The following is a 15556-nucleotide window of genomic DNA, read 5'->3' on the forward strand; positions in this document are numbered from 1 at the left end:
ATGATCGAATGAAGCCCTTCTTGGACCGCGAGAGTCTAGCCCCGCATCATGTCCAGTTCGCGCTCACACTCGCCCGCCAACGTCCGCATGGATATCGCTACCTCTCCGCCCCCAAATCCAACCTCGCAAGCCGCCGCCGCCTCCCGCAGCGCCGCGACTGCAGCAACCAGCTCACCCCGGCGCCGCGCGAGGCCCGCCGCATCGAGCATGATGCGTTGGTCGCCAGAGTCCATCGCCATGACCTTGGCGCGCTCGGCAAGGATGACACCCACGGTAGGATGGTTAGGCGGGTGCGCCGCACGCGCACCCTCCGCCGCCTGCGTCAAGAGGCCGAGAACAAGCGCGCGCTGATCGGGGGCGGGCGGGAGGAGGTGGAGCGCGAACACTCGGAGCAGAGGGAGAAGTGGGTGTGCGCTATGCGGGAGACGCGTGCTGAGTGCCGGCACGAGGGTGCGGAGCTGAGACAGGGCGGAATCGCGTTCTGGCGTCAGCCGTGACACCAACCTCTACAGGAACGGGAACTTACCCAGCTCTCCATTCTCGTCGGCAGCGAGCAGGCGCTTGCCTGCTTCGATGAGGCCCCGCAGTGACGGAACGGCTGTGGTGAACTTGTATCCGCAATTACAGAGGACTTCTGCGTCGCCAGGGAGAGCGAGGTCTGTCGTCAGCAACACCCACCGGGACAACGTACTCGGCATCGGCCCGGTACCGCCCTTGCTGCAGCCCGGGTGCAGCACGCTCCACCGCGGGTCTGCCCAATTCTCGCCCTTTGCACAGAGTGCACAGTCGCACGTAAACCCATATCGCGATTGTAGGTCCGCCTGCCGCTCTGCCAGAGGAAGCGAGACGTCGATGTACGCCGTGAGAATCTACATTAGCTAAGTCGACGGCAGCACTCACCTCCTCGCCTGGTGCGATATCTCGAATCGCGACCACGCACATCTCTCGCCCCGAGGGGAACACGACCACCGCGTTCGGCCAGCATGAGTGGTTGCACAACGCAACGATCGGAGAAGTTGACACTCCAATCGGGGTCAGGTCGGGCGTGGAAAGTGTGAAAGAGTTGACCGCGAATGCTGAAGCAAGGTCGAGCAGCTCCCGCGCGCTCTTGAATCCAAACGATGCCATGTCGGCGGGGTGGAGAAGATCGCCCTCGCCTTCCGCAGCGCCGAGGTAATGCCGGAGATGGTTGACCTGGTTCCCCAGGCGCACATCATCCTCGCCCATCCTCCCAACATGACTCTCCATCCCCGCGACCTGCGGCCAGCCCGCCGCACCCGTTCCGCCTCCACTCCGCCGCATCCAACACAAGCGGGCGAGCGCGCGCACTGCCTCGTGCGGCACAAACCCGTTCTCCCCCCTTTGCGCCTTGTCAGGGTACGTCGCCGCCCACATCTTGCGAAGGCGTGTAAGCGCCGCACACTCAGGCTTGTGCGCGGCCCAATCGGCGTTCTGGCATCGCGATGAGCAGTAGTGCAGCGCCTTGCAGCGCGCACAGCGCTGCACCTTCGTCGCGGCGTGGCAGAAGCTGCAGTGCGATGTGAGGAGCGATGTTGAGACGACCGAAAGGGGCGTCGTGCGGAGCAGCGTAGTGCCTGCTGTCAGATGAGCGAGGGGAAGGACATACCAGGTGTGACTGCATTCCCCGCGTACAAGCCGCGCCCATGCCGTGACGTACGGCGCACTTCGAGTGGCGTTGCGGAGAGCTCGGGAAAGAGCGCGGCAGTAGCAGGATCGTGGGCGGTTTCCTCCTTCGGTAGAGTCATGACTTCTTGCGCGCTGGCTGGCGCAGCGGATGGAGAAGGTGACTGCTGGGCGGGATTGCCCGCAGCGCCGGAAGAGGAAGACGCTTCCAGACTGCCGCGAGATATCGCGTCATCGGCATGTGCCGAGACATGCTCCGAGGGCGTCGCAGCCAAACCGGCGCGCCGTAGAGGCGCGTGACGGGCGTCGCGCTGCGCGCGGAGGGCGGCAAAAGACATGGGCGTGGTGGTTGGAATGATGTCAGATTGAGGTTCGAAAGTTGGTCGGAGAAGTCGAAGTGGAGGTGGAGGTGGAGGTGTGCCTGAGTGTGGCAGCAGATGGTGTGGCGGTTACCAGAAGATGACGATACCTCGAACGCGAGGGGAGCAGAGTCAAGAATGACGAGTAAAAGGTCTCACAATAATCGCTTACGACGCTGGTTTGCGCCAAGGAAAGGACAGCAGTCCTGCGTCGCAGTTGTGTTCAAGACACTGATATGAGGGGCGTTATGATGACGCGAGACCAAGGTCCTCTGTCTTCGCGTCTCAGTTTGAGAGCGACATCACATACTCGCTCGTCATGCTGTGCTCAATATCTTTTTAGGGCGTCGTGTGCGGTGGGTGATTTGATTTCCTCTCGCGATCGCGACTCTCTCCGGCGATCCATATAACTCAATCCGACGTTGAACCAGCACCGCTCTCAATCGCTCATCGCCTCTCTCTCCGCAGCATTCGAACTCGATATAAACTACAATGCGCCCCCTCATTCCCCTCCTTCTGAGCGTTGCGATCGCTGTTTTCGCGCAGGAAGTTACCGTCACCGTCACCGTCGGCCCGGACGGCAATCGTATCGAGCCCGCCCCCGCCCCTACGGCCCCCGCGCAGCCCCCCGCGAACCCTGCCCCGCCCGAGATTACTGTCATCACCATCACCGGGCCGATTGACACGGCGGCGCTCAGCAGCGTAATTGCGCAGGGTCGTCCCACCCCCGCTGACCCATCGCCGGCCCCCCCGCCTTCACCCTCGCCGTCGCCCGCTCCGTCGCCGGAGGAGAGCAGCGAGGCTCCCCCCAAGTCTCCGGCTTCCCCTCCTGCGTCGTCGCCGGTCCCGCCGGCCACCACCCCTGCAGTGCCTCCAACCAACCCGGCCCAGCCGCCTCCGACCTCGCCTGCTGCCCCGGCGCCTGCGCCGACGACACAGGAGCCGGCGCCGAGTCCCGCCCCCACGCCCGAGAGCGGCGGCGGAAGCGCGAGTCCCTGTCTCGCGATGGTGCTCGTTGGCCTTGGGGCTGCTATGGCGCTCTAGAGAGAGAGTTAATTTGAAGAGGAGGAGGGATATATTACTGCAGTCCACATAATGGTTTGAACGCCCGAAAAGTATGCACAACTTGTGGGAAATGGTGGAGCAGCACTTTCAAATTGAGGGGATGTCCTAACTACAATCTCAGTTTCGGAATTTCAAGCTTGGTGGCGGTTTTTAGTTGCCAGATAACACCACCATAGTAATGCGGATAATAGGGGGAAATGAATAAACCACTGACTGCTCCTGCCACTCCATAAACTCTTCAATTTGCACGGCTCGGTACTTGTCACGCCTAGAGCACCAGACGCCATCTATGCTGTCTGCGCAATCAGGTGCCACAATTTGCGAGTCCACATGCCGTCTTTCCCCCTCCATCTAATTCTAGACATGACTCCGCTGCGACTCCGCCACTACTCAGCCCCTCTCGCTTCACCTCACTGGCATACCACGCGCTGTCCGTCTCTCGTCATATGTGCACACCCGACCCGCCCGCTTCGGGAGGGCGCGGCCGCGTCATTTTCGGCCAATTCCTCCCCTCACCTGGACGTGCAAATATAAGCGCCCGATCCGACGTCGTTGCCTCATCTCTCACTCACCCTCTCTTCTTCCCCACACCCTGCGATGCTTGCTCTCCTCGCACTGCTTCTCGTCGTCGCAGCCCAGGAGACGGTGACAGTCACCGAGATCCGGTACATCCCGCCGAACGCGCCGGCGCAGACGCAGGCGATCGGCGGCGGTGTCGGCGACGCGACGTTCACGCGCACGATCATCCTCACGGGTGTGCTCCCGACTTTCCAGCCCGTCGCGACGGGCGGCGCGCCTGAGGCCCCGTCTCTCCCCGCCGGCATGCCTGGCCCCAACGGCGACTGGACGCCGCAGGAACAGCCTAAGACTCCCCCTGCTCCGCCGGCTCCTACTCCTGAGGCTCCCCAGCCGACGCCTGAAGCGTCTCCGGCCGGGCCTACGCCGCCAGCTCCTCCCGCCCAACCGACGCCGCAAGCTCCTCCGGCTCAGCCGACGCCCGAGGCGCCTGCGCAGCCGACGCCTGATGCTCCTCCCGCGCAGCCCGCGCCTCCGAGCGAGCCGTACACGCCTGCTGCGCCTGCTCCGCCCCCGCCTCCGACCGACGCACAAACGAACGGCGGCCCCTTCCCCGCGCCGACCGCGCCGCCGGCCGCGACGAACGCGCCTCCGCCTCCGGACGCGATGGCCCCCGGCGGCCCGAACCCCGTAACAGTAATCACAGTCACCGGCCCGGTAGACCACGAAGCGATCAGCCGCATCCTAAACCCCAAGGCGGCGGGGGATGACGCGCTCGGCCCAGCCGGGCCGAACACGCCCCCGCCCGCGGCGCCGACGCCGAACCCCGATGCGATGGGGCCGGCGGGGCCCAACTCCGCCCCCGCGAACACGCCCGCGGACCCCGAGGCGATGGGGCCGGCCGGGCCAAACTCGACGCCGGCGGCCAGCACGCCAGCGGACCCCGGCGCGATGGGTCCGGCTGGACCGAACTCGACGCCGGAGCCCACGAAGTCCGCGGACCCCGGGGCGATGGGCCCCGCTGGGCCCAACCCCTCGCCGTCGCCCGCCGAGAGCCCGGCGCTGCAGACCCCGCAGAGCGGGGCTAGGGGCGTCGCGCCTGCGCTCGCCCTCGTTGGTGGTGCGCTCGTGGCGAGTGTGTTCGCGTAAAAGTAGCAGGGGAGTTTAATAGGGTTTCTACAATTAATGTACGGCTGAGCGAATGGGTGGGTGTGGGCGGGAACAGTGACTTCTATAGTAACATCCCCAGCGTAATTCACAGCGTGCACTGTTTGCACTGTGTACCACGCCAGCCCTGCTGTGTATGCTGCTGTTTCTTTCTGCATTATCAAGCTTTGCTATTGTAAATCACGATTAGCGCACAACATCTTGAATCATCAACGCACGACCCATGAGCCACGCATTACACTCCACTCATCACTTCCTTCTCCCTGGAACCCTCTCCCGCCCACGGCCCCTTATCAACCATTCCCCCTCCAAACCTTCCAGCATCGTCGAGCCCCATACCACCCTCGCATCCGCGCCGCCTGCGCTCCCCCGCCACCCGCTCCATCAGAATACGCCCCAAAACCGCATCGTCCCTCCCGAGCGGCGCCCACGTCCCGGGCTCCATCGGCGCGCCCACCATCCCCGCGACCCACTCCTCGTCCGGCCCCATCTCCCTCAACCTTTCCGCCTCCCTCTCCCACTGCCGCAGCGCCATTTCCTCCCTGTGTTCTTCGGCGTCGCGCAGCGCCCCCACGTGCTCCGCCATAGCCTGGATCTCGGCGAGCTCTGTGAGCGTAAAGGACGCCCATACGTCGTCGCTCCACCACGCGAGCTGCGCCAGCGGCGTATGGCGGAGGCGGTAGGCGCGCGCGAGCGCGCCGGCGGGCGTCGACGCGGGGGGTGGGGGCGCGTCGGCGTCAAGCGCGCGACGGCGGCGCGCGCGCCGAATGGCCGGGTAGGCCGCGCGCGCGAGCGCGCGGTGCGAACGCGGGAGGGCGGCCCATTCCGCGTCCGTGTAGATTGCTAATGGGTGGTGCGGGCGGAGGGAGCTTAGGGGCGGGCTGGGGAGGGCGCGGGGAGACGGGAGAGATGCGGGCCCGAGGAAGGAGGGTGGGGATGGAGCGTGCGCACTAGCCCTGCTCACGAAGTGGGAGTAGTGCGAGTGGACGGCGTGCGTCGAGGACGATGGGGTGCATGAGCGGGAGGTGGTGGAGGAGTACTGCTCGGGCTCCCGGTTGGGCTGTCTGTGTTCCTCATCGTCGACCTCCTTCCGCTGCCAAGTTGGAGTCTCTACGTCCGGGACGAAATGATATTCGGAAAGTGGAGCCGAGGAGATATACGAAGCGTAAAGCGGCTCAACCCACGGCTCGTACTCCCCCAGACCGTGAGGGCCGGGCACGCCGTCGTCGATATCCGGCGGCGTAGGGCCGCGGGACGCGCGCCTCGACTCTTGCGTGCCGTGGCCGGTGGATCCGTAGTGCGCGGCGTGCTCTGCCGCCGTGGCCCACGCGTCGAACGCGGCGCTCCATGTTCCCGAGGAAGCGTAATCCCCCCGCCTGGGCATGTGGGGTGGGGGCACTGGAGGGGTGGATTTGGGCATTTGCGAAGCTGGAGGCGTGGGGGTGAGGCAGGGCTTGGCTGTCTGCGCGGAGGGAGTCGAATTGGGCTTGCCATCGCCCCGTGTTTTGCTGCGTTTGTGGGTGAGCTTGCGGAGAAGTCTGGTGTGAGCTGTGCCAAACGTCGCTCACTTGATCATAGATCGACGGTTGGGGGGAGAGGATCTTCGGCGCATGTTATATGCCAGGCGACAAGATGACGAGACGAGGGCGCGGGGCTGCTTGCATCATGTGCGTTTGCACGTGAGGGGTTGGGGCGTTGTCGGATGCCGATGCGGCATGAGGTGCTCAAGGGTGGGCCGAGGCGGGGCGAAACATGGGAGCTGTAGGGGTTTTCAGTGTTTTGCGGATTAATCTGGCACTGGTGCAGCCGCTGTTCATGGACAAATCGGTAGTAGGATATGGAGCTTGGGAGTGTACAAGGATTCATTAGTGTATGCTGCTATGTACATGTCATGGCCACACTCGCACGGCAGGAGTGTTGGCTCAGCGGGGAGGGCGGTACTCTACCCCCGACGTCCGCGGGCGCGGGCCAGCAGGCTTGCTGCGAGCCACGGTGTCCCCTGGCCGAGCACGAGGCTCGGGGACATGAGCTGACGCACGAGGATATCCCCTGCTTCCACGCATGCGGACGAGGGGCGCGGACGGCGGCTCGCGGGGCAGTGGCGGGAGTGGGCGGTACGGGAGAGGGGCTGGAGTCGGGATGCCGGTCAAACGGAGGTGGGGTATGACAACGCCGCGACGCTGAGCGAGCGAAGGTGGGGCGAGGTCCGCTATCATGGCATCGAGGGCTGCGGAGAGGTCCGCAAAGGAGAGGGAGGCGAGGTCGGGTTGGGTGGTGGTGGTGGGCGCGGTGAGGTCGGGTGTAGGTGGGGTGGGGCGGCGGTGGCGAACTGTGGCAGGGGGAGAAGGGAGGGGAGGGAAATGGAGGACTGGGGACGGATGAGGGGGAAGTGGGAGAGTGGGCGACGGCGTCGGCGAGTGGGGGACGTCCGGAGTGCCTCGGCTGGTGAGCAAGGTCGTCCAGCTAGAGTTGCTGGACTGGCGGGACTGCTCGAGTGAGTCGGCGGAGAAGGTCTGCTCGGTGCCATGGCTACTGGTGCTGAGCCATTCCGAGTCGGCGTTATCGGGAGGAAGATCGGGCTCGGAGCAAGGGGAGCTTGGAGAAGATGAGGATCGGAGGTGCATGGCACGTGTGATGAAGTTTGGCCATTCAATACCGGCACCGACGAGGAACAGGGGGGGAGAGTCCGGAGCATCAAGGAAGGCATCCGGATCAAGAACAGTCTGGTCGTGGATGGCCTGCTCCCGCATGCCGTGCAGTGCTGCAGAATGGAGCGCCGGCAGCTCGTCAACAGGTATGCGCAGTGCTGGAATGAGACGGCGGGCCACGTCTTCGTTGGTCTGGACACCAGTGGGTCGAGGGGGACTGGGGCGGCCCGGTGGCGACGATGAAGTGTTGAGTTGACAAGCACTAGTCATGGCGCGTGGTGAGTGGGTGAGTGAGAGTCGTCAGTGCTCAAGGGGGTAAAATATGGCGACAGCAGTGATGGGCAGCAGCGGCGAGCTTGTGATGGGCGAAGCTCGACGTGCGTCTCATCATTCGCTGTGCTCCCGATGAGGAGCGGCAAGGAGCGAAACCCCTTCCCGACACGAAGTGATGAGGGGTTGTCCCCGAGCTTCTGGTTAGTCACGATCTGTGCGATCAGGCGGCCAGGCGGCACGGCTGCAAGCCAGCCGGTGGCAAGCCCGGCGGCGTGAGAGGTATGGTACATGGTGCTGGTGCTGTTGTGACGGATTATACTCTATGTGGTCGGGTTAGGGAAGAATGGGCCGGGTGCGACAGTGTTGGAATCGGTTGGTACAGGTTGGTCGGTGTCATGCAAAGCGGGTGGCGCCGCAGGGGCACGCTCCCGACGGCCGCTCAGCGGCGGCGACGCTCACTTCGCCTTCTGCCGTCAGCTCCCTTCCCTCGCATACACCCGCACCGTCGGTGTAGAGCACACACAGCTCCTCAAGATTCGAGTAGAGACGAGTTCGAGACGACACGCTCGCAAGGATTGACAAAATCGAGTGGATACTTGGTCCGAGAGCGGCTGCGTCCTCCTCACTAAACTGCCACGGATTGAGGATCCCGTGCCACCACTTGTTAAAGCGCAGACGATCGCACACCTGGCTCCAGAGGTAGCTCGAGTGGAGGGCGTGTGCGAGGCGGAGAAGAGAGAAGACGTCCTGCTTTGTCGCGTCCGGTCCGAGGTCATCGACGATTTGGGCGGCATGTAGCTCGACGTGGAAGTCGAGGACGGCGCGGGGATACCACCCATTGTACTTGAGAGCAAGGCGATGGATGCCTGCGTACTGGGAGATGTTGGGATCGAAGGGGGGTGGAAAGCCAGACGAGGGTGCGGCAAAGCGGAGAAGACGGAGGAAGGCATGCATGTCGTGCACGCTGTCGTCGACTCTAAGGATCTTTGGGGGGCCTGGTTCCGGCGGTCCGAGCAGTTCGGTGAGTACCGGGCTGTAGCGTGAGCTGAGGACCGTGGACTAGCCTACCTTGCCATGCGCATCATGCTGCCGTTGACGAGGAAGCCGACCTGCTGCTCGCCCTCGGTGCAAACGATGAGGACGTCTCCGTTCTCGTTAAAGTCTGGGTGGAGTGCGACATGGTTGCGATTAGCGGTTTCTGGGACGACGAGGAGTTCTTGGAAGGTTGGTTGGCGAGATGTTTTCATGGCCGAGGGGGGGGGGGGGGGGGAGGCTAGAGTAGATGGAGAGGGATGGAGAGAGATGAAGAGAAGAAGAGATGAAGAGAAAGAGTTGTGAAGACGACGTGGTGGTGACATGGAGGAGGGCATGGACGAGGCAAGGAAGCAAGGTGTGTTGACATCCTTTGAGACGCGCCAGTCCCTCCCCTCCCTCTGTCTCCCCGCACAGACCTTCCAAAAGCATTCGACTCTTCAACATGTCAGATGTGACCACAGTGTCTCCTGTACTCCTGTATATCGCAGGGCTTCCATCTGCCCTCTTCCAGCTCTTCCAGCTCTTCCAGCTCTTCCTGTTCTCCTCAACACTCCGTCGTGCTGGAAGAGCTGGAAAACCTCTCCTCTCCTCGGGAAAGCACTCGATATCAAGTGACGGCCGACCGCGACCGCGACCGCGTCACAAGACATCGTCGACTGTATTTCCGCATTCCGTGATATCTACAACGGCCCTGGTTTGAACCCGTAGGGCCGGAATCCGGCAACCAGGCACATCCGGCCGGCACGTCCGACCAGGCAGGAACGCCCTCCGCGCGCTCTGTGCGCGACGTGCGGAAATCTAATCGGCGTGACCTTGCGAGCCCACATCCTCGATCCAGAACACCGTCTCGTCGTTCGCGCGCGCCACCCCCGCCGTTCTGCCCTTGTACAGCACCCGGAGGTCGGTCCACGTATTCTCCCCCGATGCGTGGCGCAGCCCTTCCAGCGCGAGGATCACGGCGTACGCGTCCTCGCCCACCTCGGCAATGTCGCGCTCCCCCATACTCCACGGCGACACAAAGTACTGCCATGTCCGCGCGTACTTGAGCGCGCAGTTCCACAGGCGCGGCGAGCAGCATGCCGCCGCGAGGCGGAGGTAGCCTGTGATCTCGCTGCGCACTGGGCGCTGGTTCGCGAGCGGCGCAGCCAACTCGTGCCCCCGCTCAGCTATGCGGTGACGCAGCATTGCCAGCAGGAACGGCCGCACCGCGTACTTTGTATAGAGGTGGTGCAAGATCAGATACTCAGCCACGGTGGGCGGGGTGCGTCGCGAGTGGGGCGCTCCCACCGCACCGTAGACGAGCGCATGAAGAAAGAGCGCCATGTCTGTCCCCGAGTCGGCTAGAGCGAGTGTAGGCACACGAGTAGGCTCGAGGTTGGATAGCAAAGTGGCGAAGACGGGACTGCGTGAGCGAGGAGACAAATAGCTACTCACCTCACGCGCGACAGAGCCGAGCGCCGCACCATGAACCCCGTACTTGTGGGTCCTTCGGGGCACACGAGCACGACGTCCCCATCATGCGAGAATTCAAAGTGCATCGTCACCCCAGGAAGGTCCACGTCTGTCTCTTCACGAACTGGCCGGTCGCGGAGGTATGGAGACATGGGATACGGGTAAGGTTTCGCAGGCGAGGGCGGCCGGTCCTCTTGCGGGGGCGCATGGGGCGTTGGGGCTGCTGGGGTCGCTGGTTGCGACGCATAGAGCGTGGAAGGGAGCTGAGGGGTGAACGCGGGGTGAGCCAGACGGGACGAAGGGGCCGCGCCGTTGGGTTCTGCCCCTTCTGGTAGTGCTGGGAGAGGAGCGTGCTGGCTGGCCTGCTGGCTGGCCTGCTGTTGGGTCTGGAGTTTGAATTGAGCGTACAGCGCCGACGGAGGGCGCGGGACAAAGTGCTGCTGCTGCGGTGAGAGCGGCTGCGGACTGTATTGGGCGCGAGTGAGTGGGTCCTGGCCTTGCTGAGGTTGCTGGAGAGCCGCGGGGGGCGTCATCGAGTGGGTGGGCGCAGCAGGTTGGCCGTTGGGCTCGCTTGTTGGCGAAGCGACCGGGGACTGGGGCTGAAGAGGTTGAGGAGGCGAATCTTGGTGAGGCTGGTTTGAAGCTGGTGACATGGCCCGTGCGATCGGCCCAGGAGGGGTCTGCTGGCCTTGTGGAAGTATGGGGAGCGATGGGCGTCCGCGCGGACCACTCGTTTGCGTTGACAGACGGTGGGACTCCGCCCCGGGTGTTGGCTGTGGCCCGTTATGAACGCCTCCCTGCTGTGGAGGCAAGTATTGGACAGCATGTTGCTGGGGCGGCTGTACCACATGCGCTTGCTGAGGGGGCGGGGGGTTTTGCTGGGGCTGGGGATGATGGTAGTGCTGAGCGTACTGAGAGTACTGAGACTGCTGCTGTTGCTGCTGAGGTTGCTGAGGTTGTGGAGGTTGCTGAGGATTCTGAGGATTCTGAGCATTCTGAGCGGCGTGCTGCTAAGCATAAGTTGGCGTTCTCCGAGGCACTCACGGCTCGCTGCAACACTCTTGCAGCGACGCGTCCCCCGCTCGTGAGGCTGATCGGCCGAAAAGGCGCATAGTACTGCGCTTGTGGGTGCTGCTGCACCTGAGCGGGAGGAGCGTCAATGGGGCTTTGCATGAACGGATGTCCAGGAGGTGGGGTGTGCGAGTAAGGCGGTGACGGCTCTGTTGCCACCATGCCCGGCGCAATGCCGCCAGGCGCGGCGAGCGGTGCGTATTGCTGCGCCTGACTGTGTCCCGAAGCCTCCGAAGAGAGCGAGGGGTGCCTGGAGGACGCGTCAGGCGGAGGAGTCGGGTTCATGATGTGGAGAGGGGCCGAGTTGCGCCGCTTGGAGTTCGAGGAACGGGGGAGGGGGTGGCAGCACGATGGAGAGTGGGAATGGGAGTGGGAGGGGGCGTGGATCGAGACTGCTGGGCTGCGAGGCGGGCTCATGAGCAAGTTGTTCGACTGTTCATGCGCCGAGGAGCATGATGAGGAAACGAATGCAGAGCCGGGGTCGAGGAGACGAGGTGCGGAAGAGGTGGGCCGTGCTGCACTGCTTTGACGATCATGCGCGATCAGGCGATCCGAGTGGACGCCTCTGGTGGAGGGTAGTGGAGGTCAGGCACGCCATGGGGGCGACCCTCCCTTCACGAAGTGGGGCAGTCGTAATCGATCCCCCTTCTTCCCAACGATTATTAACCTACAACGAGGCTCTATCAACAATGGTCTATAAAATGGCGATTACATTATATACACTGGAGTTCGACCGGGGATTGATCTTGTTCCTCACACAGCAAGAAACTTGAGCGTCGGAGTGTCTTGATGGTACACGCATGGCCGGTCGTCTGCGTGAGCTCTCCCAAGACCACCTACTCACATGTGTCGTAGGCCACACAAAACTCGTTGAGTGGGGCATCCTCCAACGCGCTCATCCGATGGAGAAGAAGCAGGACGGCGTGCGCCTCGGCGTTGTGCGGCTCGACGACTGCATCCCACGGATCGAGGATGATCTTCCACCCATTCGTCTCGTACGCTGTGTCGAGGGCGGCGCTCCACACCCCCTCCGCGCGGAGGAGGCGCGCGAGATCAAGCAGGCGCCAAACCTGCTCTGGGGCCGCGGTGCGACCGAGGCTCTCGACTAGGCCGACGGCGTAGCTGTTCGCGTACTGCCGCACAACAAGACACAGGGGCCGCGTGATACCGAGGCGCACAAAGAGGGAGTGTAGCGCGTGATACTGCTCGAGAGAGGGGGCGAGAGATGGCACGGAGATGTTGCCGCGGCCGAGGTAGAGGAAGGCAAGGAACAGTTCGACGGTGTCGGGCGGTTCGTGCAGAACCACGTGTCCGCGCTGTGCAGCGAGCCACGGACTGAGGTGAGCGGTGGGCGCGGCGGGGGAAGGGGTGGTGGGAGACTCCTACCTTGCGCGAGACAGAACTGAAGCGTGCACACGATATGCCTGCCATTCCTTGCCATACTGTGTAACAAGCACAAAGTCTCCGCGAGTCCAGGCGCTGTGTACGGGCACCATCTTGCCGTCACTCAGGCAAAAGTGTGTGTCCGACGTGTCCTTGCTGTGCTGAGCCGGCGGAATGGCAGCCGGGGTCTGGACGGGGACAGCGTTATTGGTCTTTGCGTGAGGCTGCGGGAGGTACGCGATACTTGTGTCTTTGACGTTGGCATGGCCGCTGCTGCAACCATTGGGATGGTTCAAGTGGGGCGGGAGAGGGATATAGGGGAGAGGGAGAGGCGTGGTCATGTTGTAGAGGGGGGCAGCGTCGTAACTGCTTTGCGGCGCACAGTGGTGGTATCGGTTGCCGCTGTGCGTGTTCACGAGGTACAGTCTCTGGGGAGTTGCAGAGATGACCATGCTGAGCAGTCGTTAGTCGTTGAACAAGATGGAGATGAGGAGAGAGGACATGATGGGGGTGGCCGTGGTTGAGTCAGTCGAGTCACCTTCTCTGTGCACACACGTGAGCTCCAACGCACGGACGCCCAGACACACTCATCCTCAGCTTCTCCGCTCTCCACTGGCTTCTCTCCACTGGCCGCTTTCAAGTCCTCCCTCGACTGTCTCTGAGTTCTCCCAACGACTCGGTTATCCTCTCTTGCACCTCCGCCGCGTCCCACGACAGCGTTAAGACCCTCGAGTGTGCGCCGGTCGGTGGACCTAGAGTTGGGTGATCCACCTTCTGCGCGTCAAGTCAGCTCCATCACCGCACTCACACTTGGCTGTCCCCACGTCCTGCTGACACACCCCACTCCGGCCCGTGGGTCCCGCCCTCGGCAAACGTATACAAGAACATTAGTCATACTACAATAGGAGTACATCGTCGTGGTTCTCGAGCTCAAAGTACAGCTTGAACTCTGGAGACTTGCGGCTGATCACGACCAAGTGTCGGTCCGTGTACTCAAAGTCGACGTGCATGCCGACGCGCGCTCGCATGCGCGCCACGGCCAGAAGGATGCGGTAGATTACTTCGCGCTCGGGCGTGATCTCGGCTCGTGGGACGGTGTACGGGTCGTACAGCATCGCCCACTCGGGCTCGGACGGGCGGTTGCCGAGCACGATGCCGACCGTGTTGGCGAGCACTTTTGCGTCGCGTGCCGCGTGCGCAAGCACAAGCAGGCCCCAGATGTTTTCTCGCAACACGTACCCGTTGCCCACCCGTTCCAGGCCATATAGCTTGAGCGGCGGTAGGTAGGAGGTGAGGAGGGACCAGAGGGAGCGGTCGGCGCCGAAGCGCGTCATGAGCGCCGGTATTGTGTGCAGCACCTGGCCGAGGGTCACGCGTATGCTCCTGGAGGCTGGGGAGCCGGCGTGCATCATGCGGACGAGCACCTCCATGTCAATGACCGGTACATCGATGGCGATGCGGATGACCGCACCCGGCTCGTAGTCAGGTGGCCGGTCGTCGATACACTGTGCGAACCATGCGCTGCTGTCAGCGTCGGTGGTGGGTGGAGAGAGACCCTACCAGGAGGCACGGAGGACGGCCGAGTTGACGTAGAATCCGACATCGCGCTGCGTCTCGCTGTCGACGGCATTGCAGACCAGGAGTACGTCCTGCGGTGTAGAAAAGTCTCGGCAGTAGGCAAGATCGTCCGACGTCATGTGTGGTCGGGAGATGGACGAAGTGGGCGTGGGCGCCCTCGAGGGTGTGAGCGACGATGAGCGGGCGTGGCGGGGGACGATGGGCGCGGAGCGGAGGTGGTGGGGAGGGAGCGAGTGTGGGTAGTTACGGAGTGAATGGGCAGTTGATAGCATTGCGACTTGCTGCATATTGGCGACTTTGGGTGTATGGTGAGCGTTGATGACGGCGGTGGAATGTGGGGGCATGGGCATGTGACCACGCCTGATGCCATCGAGCTGCACTCTAAATGCGATACGGGGCCACCAGCCACCAGTGGCGTCAGGCTTGTGCTCTAGGCACTCCTCCCTGGAGCACCGCCGGGCCCGCTGGGGGGACGTGGGGAAGCGCGGGGAGGATGAGGAGGATGAGTTGAGAGCCAATGCTCGTGCATACTGGTGCGAACGCCCCGAGCGCAGCTCACGCTAAAGGCCAGATCGCAATCCCCGACTCGGACTCGAGGACTTCGGCAGCTCATGGCCAGTGGGGCCTGCGTGTGCCGGACTAGTGTCTCGGGTCAAGTTGTGCAGATAAGACGGCGTCGTCGTGACATATCAGCTGACCAACATCTCATGAGCTCATCACTCCGTTCGATTTAGACTTGGAAAGCCCGGAACAGCTCAATCGCGATGTGAAAGAAGGGGCGCAGCTCGATGCTTCCAGAGGTACGGCAGCTGTGTGCTGCATGTGACTGTGAGCTGCGTGAACTCGAGTTGCTCGCGAGCTGCGGGGCTCGCGAGACTTGGGAGGGCCGTGTCCGGTGATCCGAATAGACTCAAAGAGATGTTGGTGTGATCGGAGGAGAAAGATAGCCGAGCAACAGTGGAGATATTGTCCGCCCATCCCATCAGCCGCGGCTGAGGCTGCTGTGCCAAGGACAACTCGGCGCTCTCGGCATCCTCCTGCTACACGCATCGCCGCTCTCCGTTTCCGTCGCGGTGAACGACACCAGCCCGGTCGCACCCCACCCACACTTTCCCCCTGGCGTGATGGTTTCCCAACGATGGCATTCCGCACGAAGCATCACCTCAGCACGTTCCGCCTGATGAGGAAAGTCGCGTGCAGGAGAGAGGGGCGAGGGATCATGGACTAAGGCCAGATCACGCACAGGCCACAACCTGGTGTGAATAGCCAGAGCTTAGCTTGGCATTGTGGCTTTGCGTCGAGTCGTGAGTTCCATGTTAGGTGTGCCTCAAACCGCTGGCCCGCGCGTTGCTGGAGCCGGATGTG

At 63.1% G+C, this 15556-nt stretch overlaps 8 protein-coding genes across 8 annotated transcripts; 2 read left to right on the forward strand and 6 right to left on the reverse strand.

The window, feature by feature from the left end:
- Positions 1-35: 35 nt before the first annotated feature.
- Positions 36-1766, reverse strand: COLE_04576 (uncharacterized protein; the record flags this gene model as incomplete). The annotated part of the gene is made up of 5 exons (XM_018424754.1): positions 36-481; positions 527-658; positions 692-869; positions 901-1595; positions 1628-1766. 5 exons carry the CDS (start codon positions 1764-1766, stop codon positions 36-38), a joined length of 1590 nt encoding a protein of 529 aa, XP_018281156.1.
- Positions 1767-2495: 729 nt separating this feature from the next.
- Positions 2496-3047, forward strand: COLE_04577 (uncharacterized protein; the record flags this gene model as incomplete). Its single annotated transcript, XM_018425176.1, has 1 exon — positions 2496-3047. The coding sequence occupies one exon, from the start codon at positions 2496-2498 to the stop codon at positions 3045-3047; it is 552 nt and encodes a 183-aa protein (XP_018281157.1).
- Positions 3048-3890: 843 nt separating this feature from the next.
- COLE_04578 (uncharacterized protein) lies at positions 3891-4733 on the forward strand (the record flags this gene model as incomplete). The annotated part of the gene is made up of 2 exons (XM_065626360.1): positions 3891-4289; positions 4341-4733. 2 exons carry the CDS (start codon positions 3891-3893, stop codon positions 4731-4733), a joined length of 792 nt encoding a protein of 263 aa, XP_065482301.1.
- A 253-nt stretch (positions 4734-4986) lies between these two features.
- On the reverse strand, positions 4987-7669 carry COLE_04579 (uncharacterized protein; the record flags this gene model as incomplete). Its single annotated transcript, XM_018424756.1, has 2 exons — positions 4987-6289; positions 6693-7669. 2 exons carry the CDS (start codon positions 7667-7669, stop codon positions 4987-4989), a joined length of 2280 nt encoding a protein of 759 aa, XP_018281159.1.
- Positions 7670-8065: 396 nt separating this feature from the next.
- COLE_04580 (uncharacterized protein) lies at positions 8066-8919 on the reverse strand (the record flags this gene model as incomplete). Its single annotated transcript, XM_018426430.2, has 3 exons — positions 8066-8139; positions 8176-8705; positions 8741-8919. 3 exons carry the CDS (start codon positions 8917-8919, stop codon positions 8066-8068), a joined length of 783 nt encoding a protein of 260 aa, XP_018281160.1.
- Positions 8920-9505: 586 nt separating this feature from the next.
- On the reverse strand, positions 9506-11515 carry COLE_04581 (uncharacterized protein; the record flags this gene model as incomplete). Its single annotated transcript, XM_018425177.1, has 3 exons — positions 9506-10109; positions 10142-11169; positions 11204-11515. The coding sequence occupies 3 exons, from the start codon at positions 11513-11515 to the stop codon at positions 9506-9508; spliced, it is 1944 nt and encodes a 647-aa protein (XP_018281161.1).
- Positions 11516-12066: 551 nt separating this feature from the next.
- COLE_04582 (uncharacterized protein) lies at positions 12067-13065 on the reverse strand (the record flags this gene model as incomplete). The annotated part of the gene is made up of 2 exons (XM_018419896.2): positions 12067-12565; positions 12617-13065. The coding sequence occupies 2 exons, from the start codon at positions 13063-13065 to the stop codon at positions 12067-12069; spliced, it is 948 nt and encodes a 315-aa protein (XP_018281162.1).
- A 444-nt stretch (positions 13066-13509) lies between these two features.
- On the reverse strand, positions 13510-14541 carry COLE_04583 (uncharacterized protein; the record flags this gene model as incomplete). Its single annotated transcript, XM_018419895.2, has 2 exons — positions 13510-14134; positions 14174-14541. The coding sequence occupies 2 exons, from the start codon at positions 14539-14541 to the stop codon at positions 13510-13512; spliced, it is 993 nt and encodes a 330-aa protein (XP_018281163.1).
- Between the last annotated feature and the right edge of the window lie 1015 nt (positions 14542-15556).

The sequence above is a fragment of the Cutaneotrichosporon oleaginosum genome, assembly GCF_008065305.1.
Source record: "Cutaneotrichosporon oleaginosum strain ATCC 20508 chromosome Unknown ATCC20508_contig04, whole genome shotgun sequence".
Classification (NCBI taxonomy): Eukaryota; Fungi; Basidiomycota; class Tremellomycetes; order Trichosporonales; family Trichosporonaceae; genus Cutaneotrichosporon; species Cutaneotrichosporon oleaginosum.